At 32.3% G+C, this 19,676-nt stretch overlaps 1 protein-coding gene across 3 annotated transcripts in view; it reads left to right on the plus strand.

Annotated features, from left to right (window-relative positions):
- LOC126738661 (transient receptor potential-gamma protein) overlaps window positions 1-19,676 on the plus strand; it is a 298,445-nt gene that overhangs the window by 186,887 nt on the left and 91,882 nt on the right. For all 3 annotated transcript variants that reach the window (XM_050444089.1, XM_050444091.1, XM_050444090.1), the window contains exons 7-8: window positions 8,014-8,175; window positions 14,197-14,407. In XM_050444089.1, the coding sequence (XP_050300046.1) occupies window positions 8,014-8,175; window positions 14,197-14,407 (373 nt within the window). The remainder of the gene's footprint in view (window positions 1-8,013; window positions 8,176-14,196; window positions 14,408-19,676) is intronic.

Raw genomic sequence — 19,676 nt, forward strand, 5'->3', positions numbered from 1 at the left:
TGGAGCACCATCATGAAGAAACCACATGTTCTGCCTAACGTTCAGATTCACATTTTTAAGGAGCATTGGTAAATTGTTGCGCAAAAATTCTAAATACCGAGCACCAGTCAAACGATTTTCCAGAATAAAAGGTCCGATGAGCATCCCGTTCAGAATTCCAGCCCATACATTTACAGAAAAACGTTGTTGAAAGTATGTTCTCCGTGTAATACAGTAGGCTCGCGTTAATGTGAACTCAAAAAATTTCGACTTAGTTCGCATTGCTGAAATGTTCACATTATGGAGATTATATTAAAAATAGTTTGAATTAAAATAAAAGGGAACTACATTGTAATTTATTTATGTTTGTATTTATTTATAAATTTATTTATTACAGTTTTAAGCCTTATACAAAAGTTTTATTTAAAAAAAGATGTAATTTTTGTTTGCACTTTTTTTGCGACGGGTATAAGGCTACAGCCTTTTCTTCTAAACCTTTTAGTGTAATAATGTCCTTTATGTCGACATAGTTTTGATTGGCCCATTGTATGAAAATTTTTAGGGCTGCAAGAGCCTCCAAATGCGTAACTTTTTTTTCTTCAAAAGTTAATATCTCGCAGTAGCATGCAAAAGCACTATCTTCTGAATCATTGCTATCGAGATTTTCCTCCACTGCGTCTGTATTCCATTCCTCAAGGTCTTTGGGATTATAATCAATCTAAAAACAATCATATCTCAATAAAATTCTAAAACTATTACAGACTTTCTTCTTTTAATTTCCAAAAATCGAAAATTAAAAGGAATAACTAGCACTAAATAATACCTGTTCAATTGTTTGAAGCAATGTAATGGTTTCATTAACTGCAGCTGCTCTAACATCATTTTCCCACAACTCTTTTAGTCGAGCTAACGGTAGGTCATCCTCCAAATTTTTTCCCAAAATATTATTCCAACATTTTGAAATTACTGAAGGCTCTATTTTTTGCCAGGCCATATGCAGTTGCATAATAGCATCTCTTAAAGTTATAACTTTTAGGGCCTCAGCTACTCCTTAACCCTTTGATACAATTGAACTTAATAGGCCTTTTCTGTAAAATAGTTTGGTTATTCACAAAACATTTTGATCTAATGGTTAAATTAATGGTGTAACATTTGGGGGCATGTAGACAACAAATGTGTCCATCAGAAGTTTTTAATTCTTCTGCCGGTGGATGCGAAGGGGAATTGTCTAACAGGAAAACGGCTTTTAAAGGAAGGTTTTTGCTTTGTAAAAATGATTTAACCTAAAAACCCAATTTAGTCTTAAAAAAATTAAAAAGCAAACAAAACTTTCACTTACCTCTGGAACAAAATGCTTAAAAAACCAATTTTTAAAAATTTCCTGCGTCATCCAAGCATTTTTAGTGCTTTTATAGATGACTGGATTATCAAATCCTTTAAAACATCTGGGTGATTTTGCTTTTCCTAGTACTAAAGGCGTTAGTTTGTGTGATCCTGTAGCATTTGTGCACCCCAAAAAAATTATTCTTTGTTCAGCTATTTTTAGACCAGGCGCCGTTTTTTCAAAAATTGCAACATAGGTTTTATCTGGCAATAACTTCCAATATAAACCCGTCTCATCTGCATTATAAATTTAATCTTCACTAAGATTAAGCTGCTTCATCTTTTTTCTTAAGCCTTCAATAAAGGGATTTACAAGGTGAGGCTGCGAGGACAACTTTTCACCTGCAATTTTAAGCAGCCTTATACCATATCGCTATTTAAATTTTTGAAGCCATCCATTGCTTGCATTAAATTTATCGTTGAGTTTTAATTTTCTATGTAAATCTAGAGCCTTTTCTTTAAGCATATCACCCGTAACTGGCAAATTTCGTTCACGCTGTTTGGTAAACCATTTATACAGCAAAGTTTCCATCTTGGGGTCTTCTGCACTTTAAAGAGCATTTTTTTAAATTTTATTAGGTCTTAAACTCTCTCCAACAACTTTAAGAATTTTTTCTTCTTTATTTTTAATTGCACAAATGGTTGATTTTGCTATTTGATATTTCTTTGCTAGTGCAGTAATACTCATACCATTTTGCTCTTCCAAAATTTTTGATTTTTCATAAAGAGTTAAACACTTCTTATTAATTTTAACCATTTTAAAAGGCCACTGCGCAAGATGTGACACTCTCTCTTATCTAATAAACATCAACTAAATGACCAAACAACGTTTTAAATGCGTAAACCTAATATCCACTAACAAGCCTAGACAAGCCTACACAGGATTACTAAAGATTTCTTAAAATTCACATTATCGAAATATGGGTTTGTTCATACTATAGAATTAACATAGAAAAATATTGGTGTTCACATTAATGAGTTGTTCATAAAATCGTAAGTTCTCGTTACCGCGAGTATACTGTATGCGGATTTTCCGAAGCCCAGTAATGAGTATTATGAAAGTTTTGAAAATTCCATTGCGCGTAAAATTTGCCTCATCCGTAACTAAAATGTTCATGGTAAAGTTTGGGCTTAACTGCTGGTGATGTAACAATCACTCACAAAAGTGTACTCGAAGCGGCAAATCTCTTGAAAGTAGGGCTTGTACCCTCTGCACTGAAACGGGTACAGCAACTCGTGCCTTAAAATTTGCCAACTTGTAGATTGCGATATTCCAAATCGCGCTGCAGGTTGTTCTTCGATAACTTCTAAAATATCCTCCTCCAGATTTAGAATGTGCCTAGGTCTAATGCTCCTCCATCTTGTCCAGTCCGCGGCCGCAAATTGTCGGTTTCTCTATCCCGCTGAATAACACGTAAGAAAGCCCTACGTCTCGGGTGATATCTTCGGGGAAATCTTTGGGCATACATATCAGCTGCTGCCACTGCATTCTGATGCGTTTCTCCGTAAACCAAAACCATGTCGACAAGTTCTTCGTTTGTAAAAATGTGGGCCATTACATTTGACGCTTTTATTTTGTTCGTGTAAAAATAACGGTCGAAAACGATCACAGCCACCAACAAACCAAGTACTGCTAAAGATTCCAAACAACAAATTCTAAACATTATGACTTGTTTACTATCAGTTATTAATAAACAAAATAAGTTCGTCTGATACACGTTCTGTTCACATTTGTTTAACTTTATTTCGGAAACCAAAAATATTTTTCAACATTTTTTTCTCATTATTACTCATTATTGATCTTCATCTACCATTTCCCAAGTTTATGCGCATAGGTTGAAAATCACCCTGTAAAAAATTATCAAGGTCGTGTAATATCGGTGTATTGATCGAGTGTAAAGACCAGTTATATATACCCTTGCCAATTTTTTGAAAGGCCGAAATTTTTTCCCTTGTGTAAGCAAAATCGTATATGGTATACGTATATTCTACTGTTTAATAAATATACCTTAGTCATAAACGGTTGATAAATATATCGAGAGTTTTAATTAAACTGTATTTTTGAACATAGATAATGAAAAGTTGTCTAGAACCAAAAAGAACTTAAATTTTTTCAAAACTTTTTGACTCAAAACTGAATTTCCACTCATTTGCCATAAAAAGTGTGTGAGAAAAGTATAGATTTTTTTACCTATAATTTTCCTAAAAAGCATTTATTATTTTCTACAAAAAATTTGTTTTTTATTAACCCTACCCTTACCCTCCCACCCACCCCACACAACTTATCAGTAAGAAATTGATTTCAAAAATCATTGTTTTCCAAAATAATGCACATGAATAACATCTGGTTTCATCATTAACATTTAATCTAATAACACAATGTGTTTATTTACATTCGATATAATTAAATATATGTATAATAATAAATAATTAATACAAAAACAGTGCTGTTAGAATGGATAATATATACGAAAAACGGTAATTTTTCAAAAGAATTTCTTACTGGGTAAATGTTTGGGGTGGGTGGGGGGCTAAGGGTTGTGTTAATAAAAAATAATGTTTTTGCAGAAAATATATATTCAATATTTAATTGAATAACACTATTTATTTAAATTTGATATAATTTTATATATAAAAATTTAGTATAAAAACAGCGTTATTAGATTACATAATATGGAAGAAAAACAGTGATTTTCCAGAAAAATTTCATCAAATAATCAAGGTGTAGTAATCGAGTTTAAAAACTACATAATATGTAAATCCCGTGTCAATTTTTTTTAAATGTCGAAATTTTTGTCAACATAATCGTATATGATATACGTATCTTCTACAGTTTAATAAATATACCTTGACCTTATACGGTTGATACATATATACAAAAATTTACTAATAAATCGTGGAATAAATATATATTTAACGATAATAATATATGATGTGTTGCTCGGATTAGAGCAATAGTGTCTGGTACTGTACAGGGTATCTATGCGAAAGTTTGGGGTACCTCGAAACTGCAGACCAAAATATATGAATTGACCTAAACATATCTTAGTAAACATACAAAAGTTGATAGTATGTGAGATACAGGGTGTCAAAGTTACAATATTATTTTATATTTTTCCTTATTGGAGACTTATAAGACTTTTTATTTGGACCAAAACGACCTGAAATCCAAATCGTTTTTAATACTTAAAACTCGATTCAAAATAAGACTATAATCGTTTCTTCCCAGTTTCTCGATGGTCGATGCGTTGAAAAGTCTTTGAATTAGGCAGGTGTCTATTAGAGAATCTATCAACGTATAATGTTCGTGCTTTTAAAGCATTACATCTTGCCAATCCGTACGTTAAATGCATATCAGAATATGCAAACATCGTATACTCTATGATGCTAATATTAATACCTATGATATTATTATTTTAAATTATGAAAAACATAAGGAATCATAGCAATATTACTCAAATATTATATAAAGTAAGTTGATTATTGTGCGATAAAATTGTATAGTCAGGGTACAAATAATGCATTGAAAAATTTAAAAACAGACGTCTCTAAAACTTTTAACTTCAGACACTTCTAATGAGTGGATATTTATAATATTGAGAAATAAATAATAATTTTACGTTATAATTTAAAATGCTTCTGAAACAGTAAGAAAAAATAGAAAATAAAATTGTAACTTTTACACCCTGTACCTCGCAAACTAAGAACTTTTGGACTAAGAGGTGTTTGGATCAATTCACATATTTTTGTAAGTCAATATTATCATTTATCGTACCGAAGCTTCTACAAAAAGTAGACTCAAATTTTGTACTTAAAATTCGACCATTATATAAACTGTGTCAAATTTATTAGCAAAGTTTCAGATTCATTATTTTTTTGATTGTTTTTTTAGATGCTTTATAATCTCTTTCTTTTTCTTTTCAGTCTTTTTTTATTATTTTGTTGTTGCTGCTCAAATCTTTTTTGTTTATTCTCTTCCTTTGCCTTCTCTTTTTTTCTGTGATTTTTTCCTTTTTTTCCATTTGATGTAAGCACAAATGATGTTCTCTCTTTTTCTGCAATTTTTTATGTTTGTATTTTGTCTATGTTGCCAACCTTTTCTTCTGTTTCCTTAGAATTCCCTTGGCTAATCAATGATGATCGACCTATCAATGATAATTAGTCTGTTTAATATTTTTAATTCCTGCTAAGTATTTATCAATGTATCAGATACTTACGGGTAATTTAGGGTTGTCAATATGTGAGAAGAGGTTTGCCATACAATTTTTTTTTTATAAAAGTATTTCGTTACTTTATATTATATTTATATTATTTAATTCTTAGTCACCAAACACATATATAGGTATATATTTTATAATATTTTTGTCCAAAAATATTTGGTCATTGTAATGTAAAATAATAATTAAAATACATTTTCAGTTTTTGTAATACGAAAAAAATTTCACAATTTTGATCACATCCAATAAATCAGAATTATTAGCTTCTAATTATTTACTTTCATTAATAAGTTTAATAAACTCTTGGTATATTGGTATATTAGAAACAGCCTTATTCCTGTTAGCTTTTTTATCATTGGAACTTGCTATTTTTTCATGCTATTTACTTAAACATTTGCTATAATCAATTGAACCTTGGTTTCACGTATTTAAACCCGTTATTACAGTAATTAAATTACAGCTTCTTTAAAGATTTTAGCAAAACCCAAGCAACACATAAATTAAATAAACCTGTATTTTTGCTTTACATCAGGTGTACATTTTTGGTTGAACTTCAACAATAAATATCATTAGACATTTGGTGGTGTGTTATTTGTAATCTTAAATGTTGTGTTCATTTGTGACAATGTTTTTTACTATCACAAGTGAGTACATTTTATCGATTTTTTGATGATGAATTCATGTATACAGGGTAGACAAAAAATGAGCTACGACAATCAACTTAATTTTTTAAAATAGAAACACCCATTTTTTATTTCATATTTTATTGTATGAAATTTTAAGTATATTTCATATACCATGTCCTATACCTAACCTCAATATTTATTAAGAAATTTGCGATTAATTTTTTTATAAATAACCATACATTTTTGGAATAGTCTATAAAAAAAAAACAAAACAAAAAAATTAAAATAAATGTTTAAATTGTTGACCATTAACTTTCCTGACAGTAACCAAGTCGATATTCAAATTCTTGTAATACTTTACTTATTGTTTGAGGCGGGATTTGTTGTATTTCGGCTCTAATTCTATTTTTTAATTCTTCTAAATTTTCAGGTTTATTAAAATAAACTTTACGGGTTAAATCTGGCGACCTTGCTGGCCATTCAATAAAACCTCCCTTCCAATACATCTATTTGATAAAATGTTGGTAAGGTAATCTCGTACTGTTCGCGAAGTTCCTGAATTAAATGAACTTTATATGGATACCATTTATTCCTATGGAAATATTTTAGAACATTTGATTTATTAACCGACTGATTTGCAACAACTTATCACGTTGATTTATGTGGATTTTCTTGTAAATCGAGCAAAATATCTGTTTTCTGGAAGTGTGGGACGGTCCAGGTCATATTTGTCTCTAACATGACCAACATCTCTAAACTTTCTTTCAATTTTGCTTACTACCTAACGTGTAATCGGCCTCTCCGGGTACCTATTGTTAAACAGATTGCAAATTTCGGCCGATATTTGAATCTTGTCGCCATATCCTACCATCATCAAAATTTCAATTCTTTCTTTTTCAGTTAAACGCGCCATACTTTTAAACTTTGCAATTGCACTTGACACTTACTGACTTTTACGTAAAGTAATACATACTGTTTCCATGCGGTTAAATGCTGACAAGGTGTCAACAATCAAATATACCCGTTGAAAAACTATGAAAAGACATGTTTGAATATGTTCAAATGACCCAAATAGTTGCAAATTTATTAATAATGTTAGAATTAGGTATAAGACATAGTATACAAAATATTCTTAAGATTCTATGCAGAATTCAAAATTTGAATAAAAAATAGGTGTTTCCATTTAAAAATTGAAGTTGATGGTCGTTGCTTATTTTTGGTTCACCCTGTATACATGAATTCATTATCAAAAAAATCGCTGACTTACGCCGAAAGTACTTTGCTAAGCTAATAACAAATATTTTGTTTCGAATATATCTGGTTTGATTAGTTCGTTCCCTCATATTTAACTGGAAAAAAAAAACAAACATTTTGCTGCTTTTATTGATTTTCTAACCCACAAATCCGACCAAATAAACTCTCCAAAGTTTCCACCTCAAAGTTTTGATGAGTGAAACTTCGCTTAGTGCTCCACTTTAAAAAAAAAACACCAAATATGGAGAATTCCAGGAAGGAAATACCAGAAAACAACACAATGTATCAGAAACATATAATCCGGTTGTTATACGAAATACAATTTGTCTTTGTTACAATTTCGTTATGCATGCACATAAGCATGCAATACGATAAAGGGATATCCAGATTTATGAGAATATTTTCCAACGTCCCGAAAGATATTGCGGTTGACTCTCTTAAAAGGAAACTCGTAAATTTTATTTACCGCAGTTCGTTGAAGTACTGAGTGTTGCAAAAATCATTTAAACAATTACCAGTAGTAAAACTTTATGATTTCTAATTGTTTCTTTTAGATGTGGTTGTGACGAATGCGTAACCTCGCGTCTGGAAGACTCCCTAAGACACTCCCGGTCCAGGATAAACGCTTACAGGGCTTTAGCCTCCCCGTCCCTAATAGCATTGTCTTCCAAAGATCCCATCTTGACCGCCTTCGAGTTATCCTGGGAGCTTAGACGGTAAGTCATAAGAAAAACTACTTAAAACGTTTGTCTTAAGTGAAGGCATTTCTAAAGCAAACCGAAAACCTCTTTCGGCTGGAAATCCAATATTAGCCCCCAACTAAATCACTTTGGAGCAGATGGAGCGGAATTTACGAGACACATCAGGCAACCGGACAAGGGTCCTTTTTCTTAAATAAATCTATCATCTGTCATGTCCTCGAGGTAGGGTTCTTAATTTTTGAGAATTAATTGGGACTACAATTGGTTATTAAGAAATTAATTTAGAATTTTCAGGTTTTTGCTTGTAATACAATACAATTTTACGGGATACTCTAGGAGCACTTGTCAAGATAAGTTCAAAATATGTAACACTCTAGACCTTTTTTTGTAGCAACAGTCAACTTGGTGCATTTAAATGATATTCGCTCTACGTCAAATAAACTCAATCTGTTAGGCGATTCTCACTGTTCATACGAGCGTAATTTATTTCGTCCCCGTTTTTTTCCACTGTTAAAATTAACAGCACTCAGTGTCCTTCCTTTAAATGTTCTCTATGTAGGAAGGAGCGTGTGTGTAAAAATTATATGTATAATTTTTTCAGAAAGTTCAACTCTTAGTAGACCCTCATTTTCAGACTCCAGGGATGTATGGGGTTATTCCCAGTCTATAATTTAAATCCATAATATTCTGCCATCACAAATGGATACTCCAAGCACTTACAGCAATAAACCCACATTTCCTTAATTAACTCGACATTTCGCCAGTCATATAAAGTTTACTCCTGTAATATTTCACTTACAAGATATTCCTTACGACTCGAGCGAGACTCACTAATGACATGTAGATACTTCGCTCGGATGGTGAATGTAGGGGCGAAAAGCCGCATTTTCCTTGCATTATTTATCCGACCTAATTCCGGTACATTTCCAGATTAAACGCCCGGAGTACGCGAGACGTATAGATGATATCAAGACGTTAATCATATTACGAGTTCGTGTGTAATTAATAATTGGATATTGTTTAGTATAATAACAGTAATAATAATAATAATAATAATATTAAGCTCTGTCGATTGGTTTGATCAACCTAGAAACAAGTGTGAATCTGGAATATTAAGAACATAATTGCAGGACCTGCAGAACAGATAGACAATCTGAGAAAATACTTTATCGATAAAGCTAAAACCAGTAGGGTATTCCAAGCGCTAAAAGATGCAACCGTACCACATTTATCTGAAAGTGAGTTTAATCCTCTTCTACAGATCAAAACCCATGAACAACTTAAAAATCAATGGCGTCAAAAATTGATGCATGGAAAATACCTAGTCTCGAAATATTTTTGTAGAAACAGGGTTTTATATGTGCATTCCAAGATCAGATAATCCCGAAAATTTTTTCTCGAAAACGTATATTAAGGGAAAACTGACCCCAAATTAAGTGCCGACTATGAAAGCAGATAGACGAAAGTCTTGCGCACATATTAGCTGGATGTTCTACACTTCCACCGAAACAATATTTGGAAAGTTATAGCCTAATAAAGTTGCAAAGGTTCTTCCTTAAATATTATACAAAAAATACCTTACATCTGAAATAAAGAACTCATACTACTCTATACGAACCAACATTAATCGAAGGAAGGGATGATTGATGTATTTATTGGAACCGAAAGATAATTACAGATAAACCAATCCCAAATAATATCCCTGACATCGTCTTGAACCTAAAAGCTAAAAATCGATCCCTTTAGGACACAACATAAATTAAACTATATTGGAAAAAATTATAATAAGTATTTACCCTTGGCTGAAGAGATGAAGAGAATGTGAAAAGCTTTGAGAATTGTTGGACCCTTGGACTTAATATTATTTTGGGACTAATAATACTTATAATTTAGCAAGGTAATTTAGGGCTCTGACATGTTTGACTAACTTCTCGTGGGACCAAAATGGAAAAAAATTCGGATGATTTTACGAATGCCACTGGTCACAATTCACTCTCCGGAGAATTCCCCATAAGTTGGACTGATCAAGAAGCCTTTCTATCAGCTCACCTCCACTATCTAGCGACGATATTCTCATCCTAGTTTCTCCACCGTTCTATCATCTAACGAGACACATAACTATTAGGCCCGGATTTACAAAAAATGCCGCCCTTTTTTTTAGGTTATTTTAGCTTGCAAAGTTAGGGTAGGTAAAATCGTATGCTGAGGTTTGTTAATTGTTGCTGGTCAATTTGAATATTAGATTGCATATTATCGAAAACTATCATATTGAAATATTAGTAAAATCTATTTTAGGAATTAATTTGTATCCAATTAAATATAATTTGCTTTCGTCTTTTTTTTATCACGAAGGGAGGTTAAGATAAAAATATATAAAATAACAGAAGAAAAATACTTTTTATTAAGAATAATTGAAAGATGTAAAATGTTCTGTCATTTAATACAACTGCAAAATGGAGACGGATTTTTAATTACAGACTTGTTTGATCATGTAGACAATGAAAATATTATTGATGGTTTCAAAAAACGATCTGACAGCTATAGCACAGTCTAACACTGTTGAAATCTATATACTTTGGCTATAGAAATCTAAAGATGTATATGAGCGTGTCGTTTTCATCGAAAGACGCGTCTGAGTTTTTGTGTTGCGAACTGTTCGATGATATCTTCGCAATTACTTCATTAAAGCAAATTTTACTCTTAATAGTTTTCTATTGTATTTAGCAGTAAGTTAAATTTGTATATTTTAGGATTATATCGATATCCATCTGCTAATTTAGATTTGTTTTTAGAAAGGTTGAAGACCCTCTTAAGTGAAATTTCGGTTAACGCGATGTTGATTCTGACTGGCGATCTTAATGTACATTTTCTAGACAGATCTAATGGATCAAATCGAATGCTTTTTAATCTGTTAAACTCATTTAATTTTAAGATGCACGTGGATCAGCCAACCCGGATCTCAGCATTTTCTTCCTCACTGATAGATTACTTCTGTACGAATTTTAACCAACACGAAAATCACATACAACAATCAATGCCGGTTTGTCTGACCATGAGGCAATAGTGGGATTAGTAAAGCTTAATAGTGCAGTTAATGAGAATAAGTCTTAGACGCGGTAGACTTTATACTAAAGCTAATTTCCGCAAATTCTATTTGCTTTGCAATATGTCAAGTTGGAATAATGTATTGACTACTCTTAACCCACTGCATAGCTTTCATCAAATAGTATTAAACAATTTCAACACTGCTTTTCCTGTTGTCAATATTAAGAAACGAAATAGAAAACCTTGGTATACTAAGGGTTTACGAGTATCTGGGAAAAATATGCGCTCCCTTTTTTACATTAGGAAATACGCTATGAACAATGCAACATTTTTAGATTACTATAATAGTTACCGCAAGATTTACAGAAACTCAATCAAAAGGGCTTAGTGGACCTACTTTCAAAGGAGGATAAATTGTTCCTCCAATAGAGCAAAAGAGTCTTGGAAGATTTTAAATAAGCTAAGGGGCAAAAATAATGTCTTGGTTAGACCAAGTACCTTAGATTCCAGTATCCTCAATTCCTTCTACTGTGATATTGCTAGTAACCTTGCAGCCAATATCTCACAAAAAATAAATCCCAGGAGCTATCTCAGCAATGTGGTAGTAGCCAAATCTTTATTTTTTGCCCCCACAAGTGTGGAAGAGCTTATACAGTTAATGGTTAATGTTAAGAATAAGAGTTCATCAGGTTGGGAAGGGCTTTCTCTTAGAATATTTTCTGCTTTACCTCTTGCTGCTTTGCAAGTCTTGGCCGAGTCAATTGACTTTTCATTTATGACTAGAGTTTTCCCAGAGTGCTTAAAAAGAGCAATGATTATTCCTCTTTACAAGGGTGGCGATCGCAACTGTTCTTCTAACTTTAGACCTATAGCGTTATTGCCTACTTTAGCCAAAATAGTGGAACGGCTCGTTAAGGTGAGGATGGTTTCATTTTTAAATAGGTTTGGCCTATTGAGTCTTCAGCAGTTTGGCTTTCGGGAGTCTGTGAGCACAAATGATGCTATCTTTAGCACCTGTACAACCGACTGAGTGTTGGTGAAGTTGCAGCAGCGGTATTATGTGACCTGTCAAAGGCATTTGACTGCGTGAGTCACAGAGTGCTGCTGATGAAACTGGAGCTCTATGGTTTCAGAGGAACTGCCCTTGAGTGGTTTCGTTCCTACTTAACAAATCGTGTCCAGGCTGTCAAACTTAACTTGGTCCTCTACTTTTTCTCATTTATGTGAACGATCTACCACAACTGCAGGTAACTGGCAAATTTACATTGTTTGCCGATGATACCACCATCCTCTGGCACGACTCTGATGTTTCTCAAATGGAGGCCAATATACGTGCGGATTTGTTAAAAATAAAAGACTGGTGTGATGCAAATTTTTTGACATTTCATGTTTCTAAAACAAATATCCTTAATTTTAAATGTAATACAAATAATATATGTTTGAATAATGAGGCCATCATCATGCCACCGTTCAGTAAGTTTTGGGCCTTTCCATAGACAGGTTTCTTAAATTTGAAGACCATATGTATGTAGAAAAGTCTCATCAGGCTGCTACGCCCTAAGGGTTATTGCCACCAATCTTAATTTCTCCATTGCCAGATCTGCATACTTCGCGATTATCGAGTCGCACCTTCGATATGGAATTTGCTTTTGGGGTTCATGTTCAAATTCACTTTTTAATTCAGTGTCTGTACTCCAGAAAAGGGCCATCAGATATCTATGTGGGGCCAAGCCTCGTAACTCATATCGCCCGCTTTTTGTAAGTCATAATATTTTAACCCTATGTTGTATTTTTATTTTGGAAACAATTTGCTTAGTTTTTAGAAAATATAAACAGGAACTCCACTTAGGAAGCCACTATAATACACGACAAAATTATTTGTTGAGGCTGCCCATTCCTCATTTTGAACTTGTCCATAGCTCTATCATAATAATATATAAAGGTAAAAAGCTGTTTAATAAACTTCCATTAGAAATAAGACAACTTAAGACTGAAAAAAGCCTACGTATAAGGACGAAAATATTTCTTGCTAGTAAAGCGTACTATAGTTTAAGTGAATTATTTAATAATTAGCATTTTTCAAAGTTTTATATAATTTTATTTTAAATTAGTTCCTCGTTTTTATTCCTTTAATGTACAGTCTATTGGCTTTGTCTACAACTTCTATGTTTATGTTTACAATAAAGCATTTTTTGAGTTTGAGTTGAGTTAATATTTGACATGTAAACATTCCCCATGGTAATTTATAAGTATAACTGTTGAAAATATTTTTTTTCTTTCTTGAGATTTGCCGCCCCTCAAAATTCTACCGCCTTGGGCACTTGCCTTGACTACCCCTAGTGTAAATCCAGGACTGTTTATTACGTAATGTGGAAAATAATAGTCAGAAAATATTTTTTTGATATAAAAATAAAGCGATTAATCGTTTCAGAAAAATCAGTTTATCCAGAGCCAACTTTCTAAGCTACGTTTCTCACTTAAGATCAAAACTCTTATCAGCACTTCATTTGACAATAATTTTTGTGTTTTTTTTTTGCGTGGAAATGCTTGTAAATTATTACGATAATATTTTGGGATGTCCGTTATCAAAATGTTTGGAAAAAATAGAATTTTAAGTTTTGAAATAGATGTAATGCGTTCTAAAGACTAATCAAGAAATTTGAAAATATTCTTCAGCATTTTTATCGACCCACTTTTATAACAATTGTTCTTTTGTTGATTCTACGATTATTAGTTTCTGACATACAGCCGCAGTTAAGTAGCCACCCTGTACACAAGTATACCAGTTTACGTAATAATTTCTATTGGTCCATACGAATGCATAACTTTAATGGACACGATCAACATTTCTCTATTAAAAAATTAAAGATTTTCACCTCATTGATCGATCATAGTGATATTTGGTAATCAATTTCTCGTTCTTTTTTAACTCCTGGTTTTTTTATAGAAATTTCTTATAGTCATTAACCGGGAATCTCTGTCGTTTTTCAGGTTAAGTTTTATGGAGCACGAGTTCCACGGGGAGTATCAGGAGTTACGGAAACAGTGTCAGGACTTCGCTACGGCCCTTTTGGACCACACGAGGAGCTCTTACGAGCTGGAAGTGCTCCTCAATCACGACCCGACCGGGCCGGCTTTTGAGCATGGAGATCGGATGCATCTTAATCGACTTAAGTTGGCTATTAAATTAAGGCAAAAAAAAGTAAGTGGGGGTTGGGGTAGAGGTTTATGAACAGGAGGCTAGTTTTCATGGGATTAAATCAATTTGTTTAGGGGCAGGGAAAGTGAAAGTGGTGCTGATAAAGCTTGGATGCCTGCCGAAAATGTATCCTCTAAATAAATGTTTTTCACGACAATCCTTATTTTAAGTAAAATCTGTATTGTTGTGACAAATTCATAATGAGTTACTTATTTTATTGGGTATTACGTCACTTATGGCAAAAATCAATTTAAAAATTACTATCTCACATCCTCAAAAATTGAAAAGAAGAAGAAAATAGACTTATTCACGTATTTAAAAGTAATATGAGCTCAAATATCTGTAATGATACCGTTCGATATACTTAAATTAAAGTTCAATAAGTTTTAAATACAATAATTTACTTGAGGTATAATAGATTTTTTATATACCTAGGAGCCGAGGTTTAATCTATTAATCTCTGAGCTCGTTTCTTCTTTTCAATATCCTACCTAACTTTGTTATAAATATTAAAATTAAAAAACGATAAAAACAACGAGAAGACCTACTTCTTTAAAAAATACCTAATTTGAACCAACGTTTCGGTAATTATATCTACTACCGTTATCAAGATAATTAATGTAAAATTATATTAAAAATATAAACAAAATATACATAACTTTCAAATTGAGATCAACAAGATGAATTTAAAATAAGGACAAGGATAGAAATTGAAAAACCAATTAAAATTAAACAAAATTTAAACTCTTTAGAATTAAAAGCTTTAAAGACACTTAAATCCGATAACACTATTTAAATACTTCCAGCTGATAAAGGTAATGGTACTGTTTTTTAAATATTAACACTCATGAAAATAAATTAAATTTAATAATTAATGATGGTTTTTATTTTAAATTATTTAAAGATTCTACAGAAAAATTGAAAGACAAATTTATAAATTTTACGGAAACCTGGAATTGCTTGCTGCAAATCAATTAAAATATTACTACCAATATTGAAAGAGAACTTTTAGAAAAAAAGTGATGAATTTAAAATAACATTCTTAAAACAAATAGCAAACTCAACTCACGCTTGCATTTATTGCAATGAAAAACAAACTCAAATCTCAACTGTCTGTCAGCTCCCTGTCAATTTTGCCAAGCAAGATGGCCGACATACGATTCCGATTTTCACCATATAAGCTTCATACATGTGATGGTTATGTGCGACAATGGATCTATAGATTAATACTTCTTAGATAGGAAACTCCCATAACAGCCAATAGAACAATGAATGTCAATTAACTATTGCGCCCTCTACATGTCGAGGAGTAGTATTAGCCGGCGTCATACTAATGGCGCCACATTTAAATTTCACTTTAGTATACTATGCGTTTAAAATGAGTGGGGAATGCGAGGTTCTTCAGAAACCATTGTATTGTATTGTTCTTCAAAAACTATTGTACGAAAATAGAAAAAGTGACAAATCGAGGACTTTATTTAATATAGATATAAAAAAGTATTAAACTGGGGGACTTTTTTGTCTCCATTTCCTACTAGATATATAGGTCTGGGTTTCAGAAATTAAACAAGAAATATTCACAAAATATATTACTATATTATAAGAAGCGATTATAGCAAAAAATTCACAATTTATACAATAAAAATTAACAGTTGCGAACGCATGGTAAATCGTTAAATAAAATATAAAAATTCTTCCAAATTCTAGTAATAATAGTTTCTACACTTTGTTTCACAGTTATTTGGTTGAAAATTATATTACTCACTAACCTTAAAAATTTACTACGATATTCAGTTTTAAAACTAATATGTACAGGGTGTCCCAAATTTGAGCCTCACCATTGGGATCTCGTTAACTAGAAGAGATACGAGGTCCGTTAAATTGATGCAAAGTTGCGCTATTTCATGCTCATTAAAACGTCCTTTTGAAATTTCAAAAATTCGGAAAAAAAACGAATACTGGCGATTTAATTTTTATTTTTTCGCGATTCTATTTAAATAAATACAACAAAATAAATTACTCATTCTCATTGCTCTTTTTCTATATTACAAAATGGTGTCATCAGATTTTCAAACCGACGTTTCGTATTTCAGCTGTCATCATCAAGTTTGTTTTTTTAAATACGGCTCTGGATTTTTTAGTACGGATTTTAAGAGCCCCTTATGTTTCTAAACCAACACTTATTCAAAAATTTTATAATAATGACAAAAAATGTAATGGGAATTAAAACAAACACTTTTTTTTATAATAACGCATTATTAGAAAAAGCTTAAACACTAACATAAACAGAGATTTAAAAGTAACACAAGTAAAGCAAATATTCAAATACCTATAATTTAAAAAAAAATCCCCAAAGAAAGTAAGCTAAAGGGTGTAGATCGGGGCTTCGAGCGGGCCAACGTATGGGTCCTTGGTTTCCAATCCATTTGTTAGGAAACAATTTATTTAATAAATTGATGGTGCACCGTCATGTTGCCACCATAGTTGACGTAATACATCCAAAGGTTCTTCCATTACGGAATTCATTATATTGGTCCTTATTAATACTGCATATCTTTTGGAAGTTAGATTTTTTTCAAGAAAAAAAAGGGCCGATAATTTTATTGTACTACATACCCATATATTAAATAATTGTTGTTCCTGAGGTCTTACTTCTTAATTCTGCCTTGGGTTTTCTATTGACCAATAGTGTTCATTATAAAATTACGAGACAGTTTTACCACTAACTAAAACTCTTTATTTTTACTCTCAACACGTGTTTCGTTAACGATGTTAGCATCTTCGGGAGAAGATTAAAACTAAATATACTAGCACTGTAAAGAAAACGTTTTTAATCCTATTAAAAATATATTTTTCATCTTTCTCTTTAATACAAGGGTTCTTATGGAAATATCCATTAATATAAAAATTTTTAATAAGTGCGATACATCATTGGTTTAGGAATATAAGGGGCTCTTAAAATCCGTAATAAAAAATTCAGGGCCGTATTTAAAAAAACAAAATGTCGGTTTGAAAATCTGACGACACCATTTTATAATATAGAAAAAATAGCAATGAGAATGAGTAACTTATTTTGTTATTTCTATTCAAATAGAGTCCTAAAAAAATAAAAATGAAATCCCCAATATTCGGTATTTTCCAAATATCCTCAGAACTATTCGGGACTTTTGAAATTTCAAAAGGGCGTTTTAATGAGCCCCAAACTTTGCCTCAATTTAACCGACCTCGTATCTCTTCTAGTTAACGAGATCCCAATGGTGAGTATCTAATTTGGGACACCCTGTACTTAATATTAAAATATTTCGCAGAGCCATGTTATATTTTGTTTTGAGAATTTGGGTTCGAAATCAAAAACAGGGTTTTCTTGTAAATCTTCTAAAAGTACTACTACTCTCTTTTTATAAGAACACATCTATGGAATCTCGATGTGCCACAGGTGAGACGACCATATATATTAACTAAGGTATTTAACTTCTTAGGATATACAAGATAAAGTACAAGTAATATTTATAATGCATATCCTAACAGATTCAAAACACGGCCAATCTATTCATCAATTTTAATTAAAATATTTTTTTTCAGCACTCAAAGGCCGCAAGTTTAACTTAAACCCTTTAACCCTTTCACTCAACCTCCCTGAAACCCTGAATTCACCTCCCCACTAGCGCATATTCCGTGCAATCCAAATTGCATAAAAAGCTGAGCTTTCGTTCGCCTCTTTTTTTTCCCTCTTTAATCGCGCGGATCGGCAGGCAGGCAGTGTCAGTCCATCAAAAGGTAAGTCGGTCGATCTAAGTAACTCCAATCCGGTTCAGGCCTGGTTCACTGACTTACTTTTCGGTCGCTGAACTTTTAACTGCAATTTGTAGGCCTCCCCCTTCCCCCTTTCCTTCCTTGCGCCGTTATTCTGCTTGGCTCGTAGTTTTAAGCCGCCCCGCGGCCTAAAAATCGGATTTATTTCGGACGGATTTATTTTAATCGATCCTGAAGGCGGCATAACCTAAATGGGCACGACTAACACTTTTTGTTTGAACCGTTTTTGGCTATTTCCAATATTTGAGGACGTTTTGGATTAGTACAACTTGTACGAAACGATGAAGATCAAAATTGTTGGAAAACTCGGATCTTAAATCTGCGAGGCATACACCTTTTACGGACAGAAACTTTCTGCCAGTCAGCCGTCCAGTGGTCTTTTTGAAAAAAATTAAAAATTCCATTAATGGTAGGCAAGGTGCGTAGTGTCACTAATTGCTTCACTCTTATGTCTGTTATTGTCGAGGTCTATACAATGTTCCCAATACAAATGTCGTACCAATAGATACAAACATTATGGGTAAACATCGGTTCAAGTAAAATTATTATCATTTTTTCTATAATGCGAGCTCAGTGCAAGAACCTAAAAAATCAGGGTTATCAGAATTAAATTCAAGTAACAGAGGCATCTATAGGAAGTAGTGTCAACATTTTTGGGATATTTGTCAATGGTACAGAAGATAATAGTTACATATATTCTTCTATGCAGTATAATAACTTTACTGCCTCTTTAGACATAGAGATTGCTAATTTATACGCCAAATATTTTTCTAAAACATATAGTGTGAATGGCCGCGTTTTGAGTGCCACTGATTTGGCTTACTACCTTAACCTGTCACAGTTTAATCTCCACTATTTATTAAGGGCTCTCTAGAGATTGTGGTTCTATGTTTGGAAGGATTCAATCGTCTTCCTTTCAAACGATTGAAAAATCCATCAGTAACTTCAGCTTTAAAAAAATCAAAAAATAAGACAGAGTTAATTAGTAATAAAAGAACAGTAAGGGAATTAAATGAGAAAACTGAGAAAGCTTAAACGTGCTTAATAACACGCTAATAAAATTGAAAACAAGGGACCTAAAGTTATAGTTTTGGTCATTTTTGATTACGGTTATATGTCTGGAAGGAGTAAGTGTCTTTTTTTAGTTTCCTAATAATTGGGAAATTAATTTTTTCTTACAGGCAGTCACAATATTTCAAAGTTCCTTCCAGGCAATTGATACTGTTGGATGCAACAGTACATTCAGCTATGAAAAATTAAAAAACAGGACAGAATAAATTAATAATAAAAGAACAGTAAGGGAAGTAAATGAGAAAACTGAGAAAGCTTAAACACGTTTAATAAAGCATTAATAAAAATTAAAATAAGGGACGTAAATAGACAATTTTTATGATTTTTGATTACGGTTTTATGCCTGGAAGGAGTAAGTTTCTTTTTTTAGTTTCCTAATAATTGACAT

Source organism: Anthonomus grandis, chromosome 7 (assembly GCF_022605725.1).
Source record: "Anthonomus grandis grandis chromosome 7, icAntGran1.3, whole genome shotgun sequence".
Lineage (NCBI taxonomy): Eukaryota > Metazoa > Arthropoda > Insecta > Coleoptera > Curculionidae > Anthonomus > Anthonomus grandis.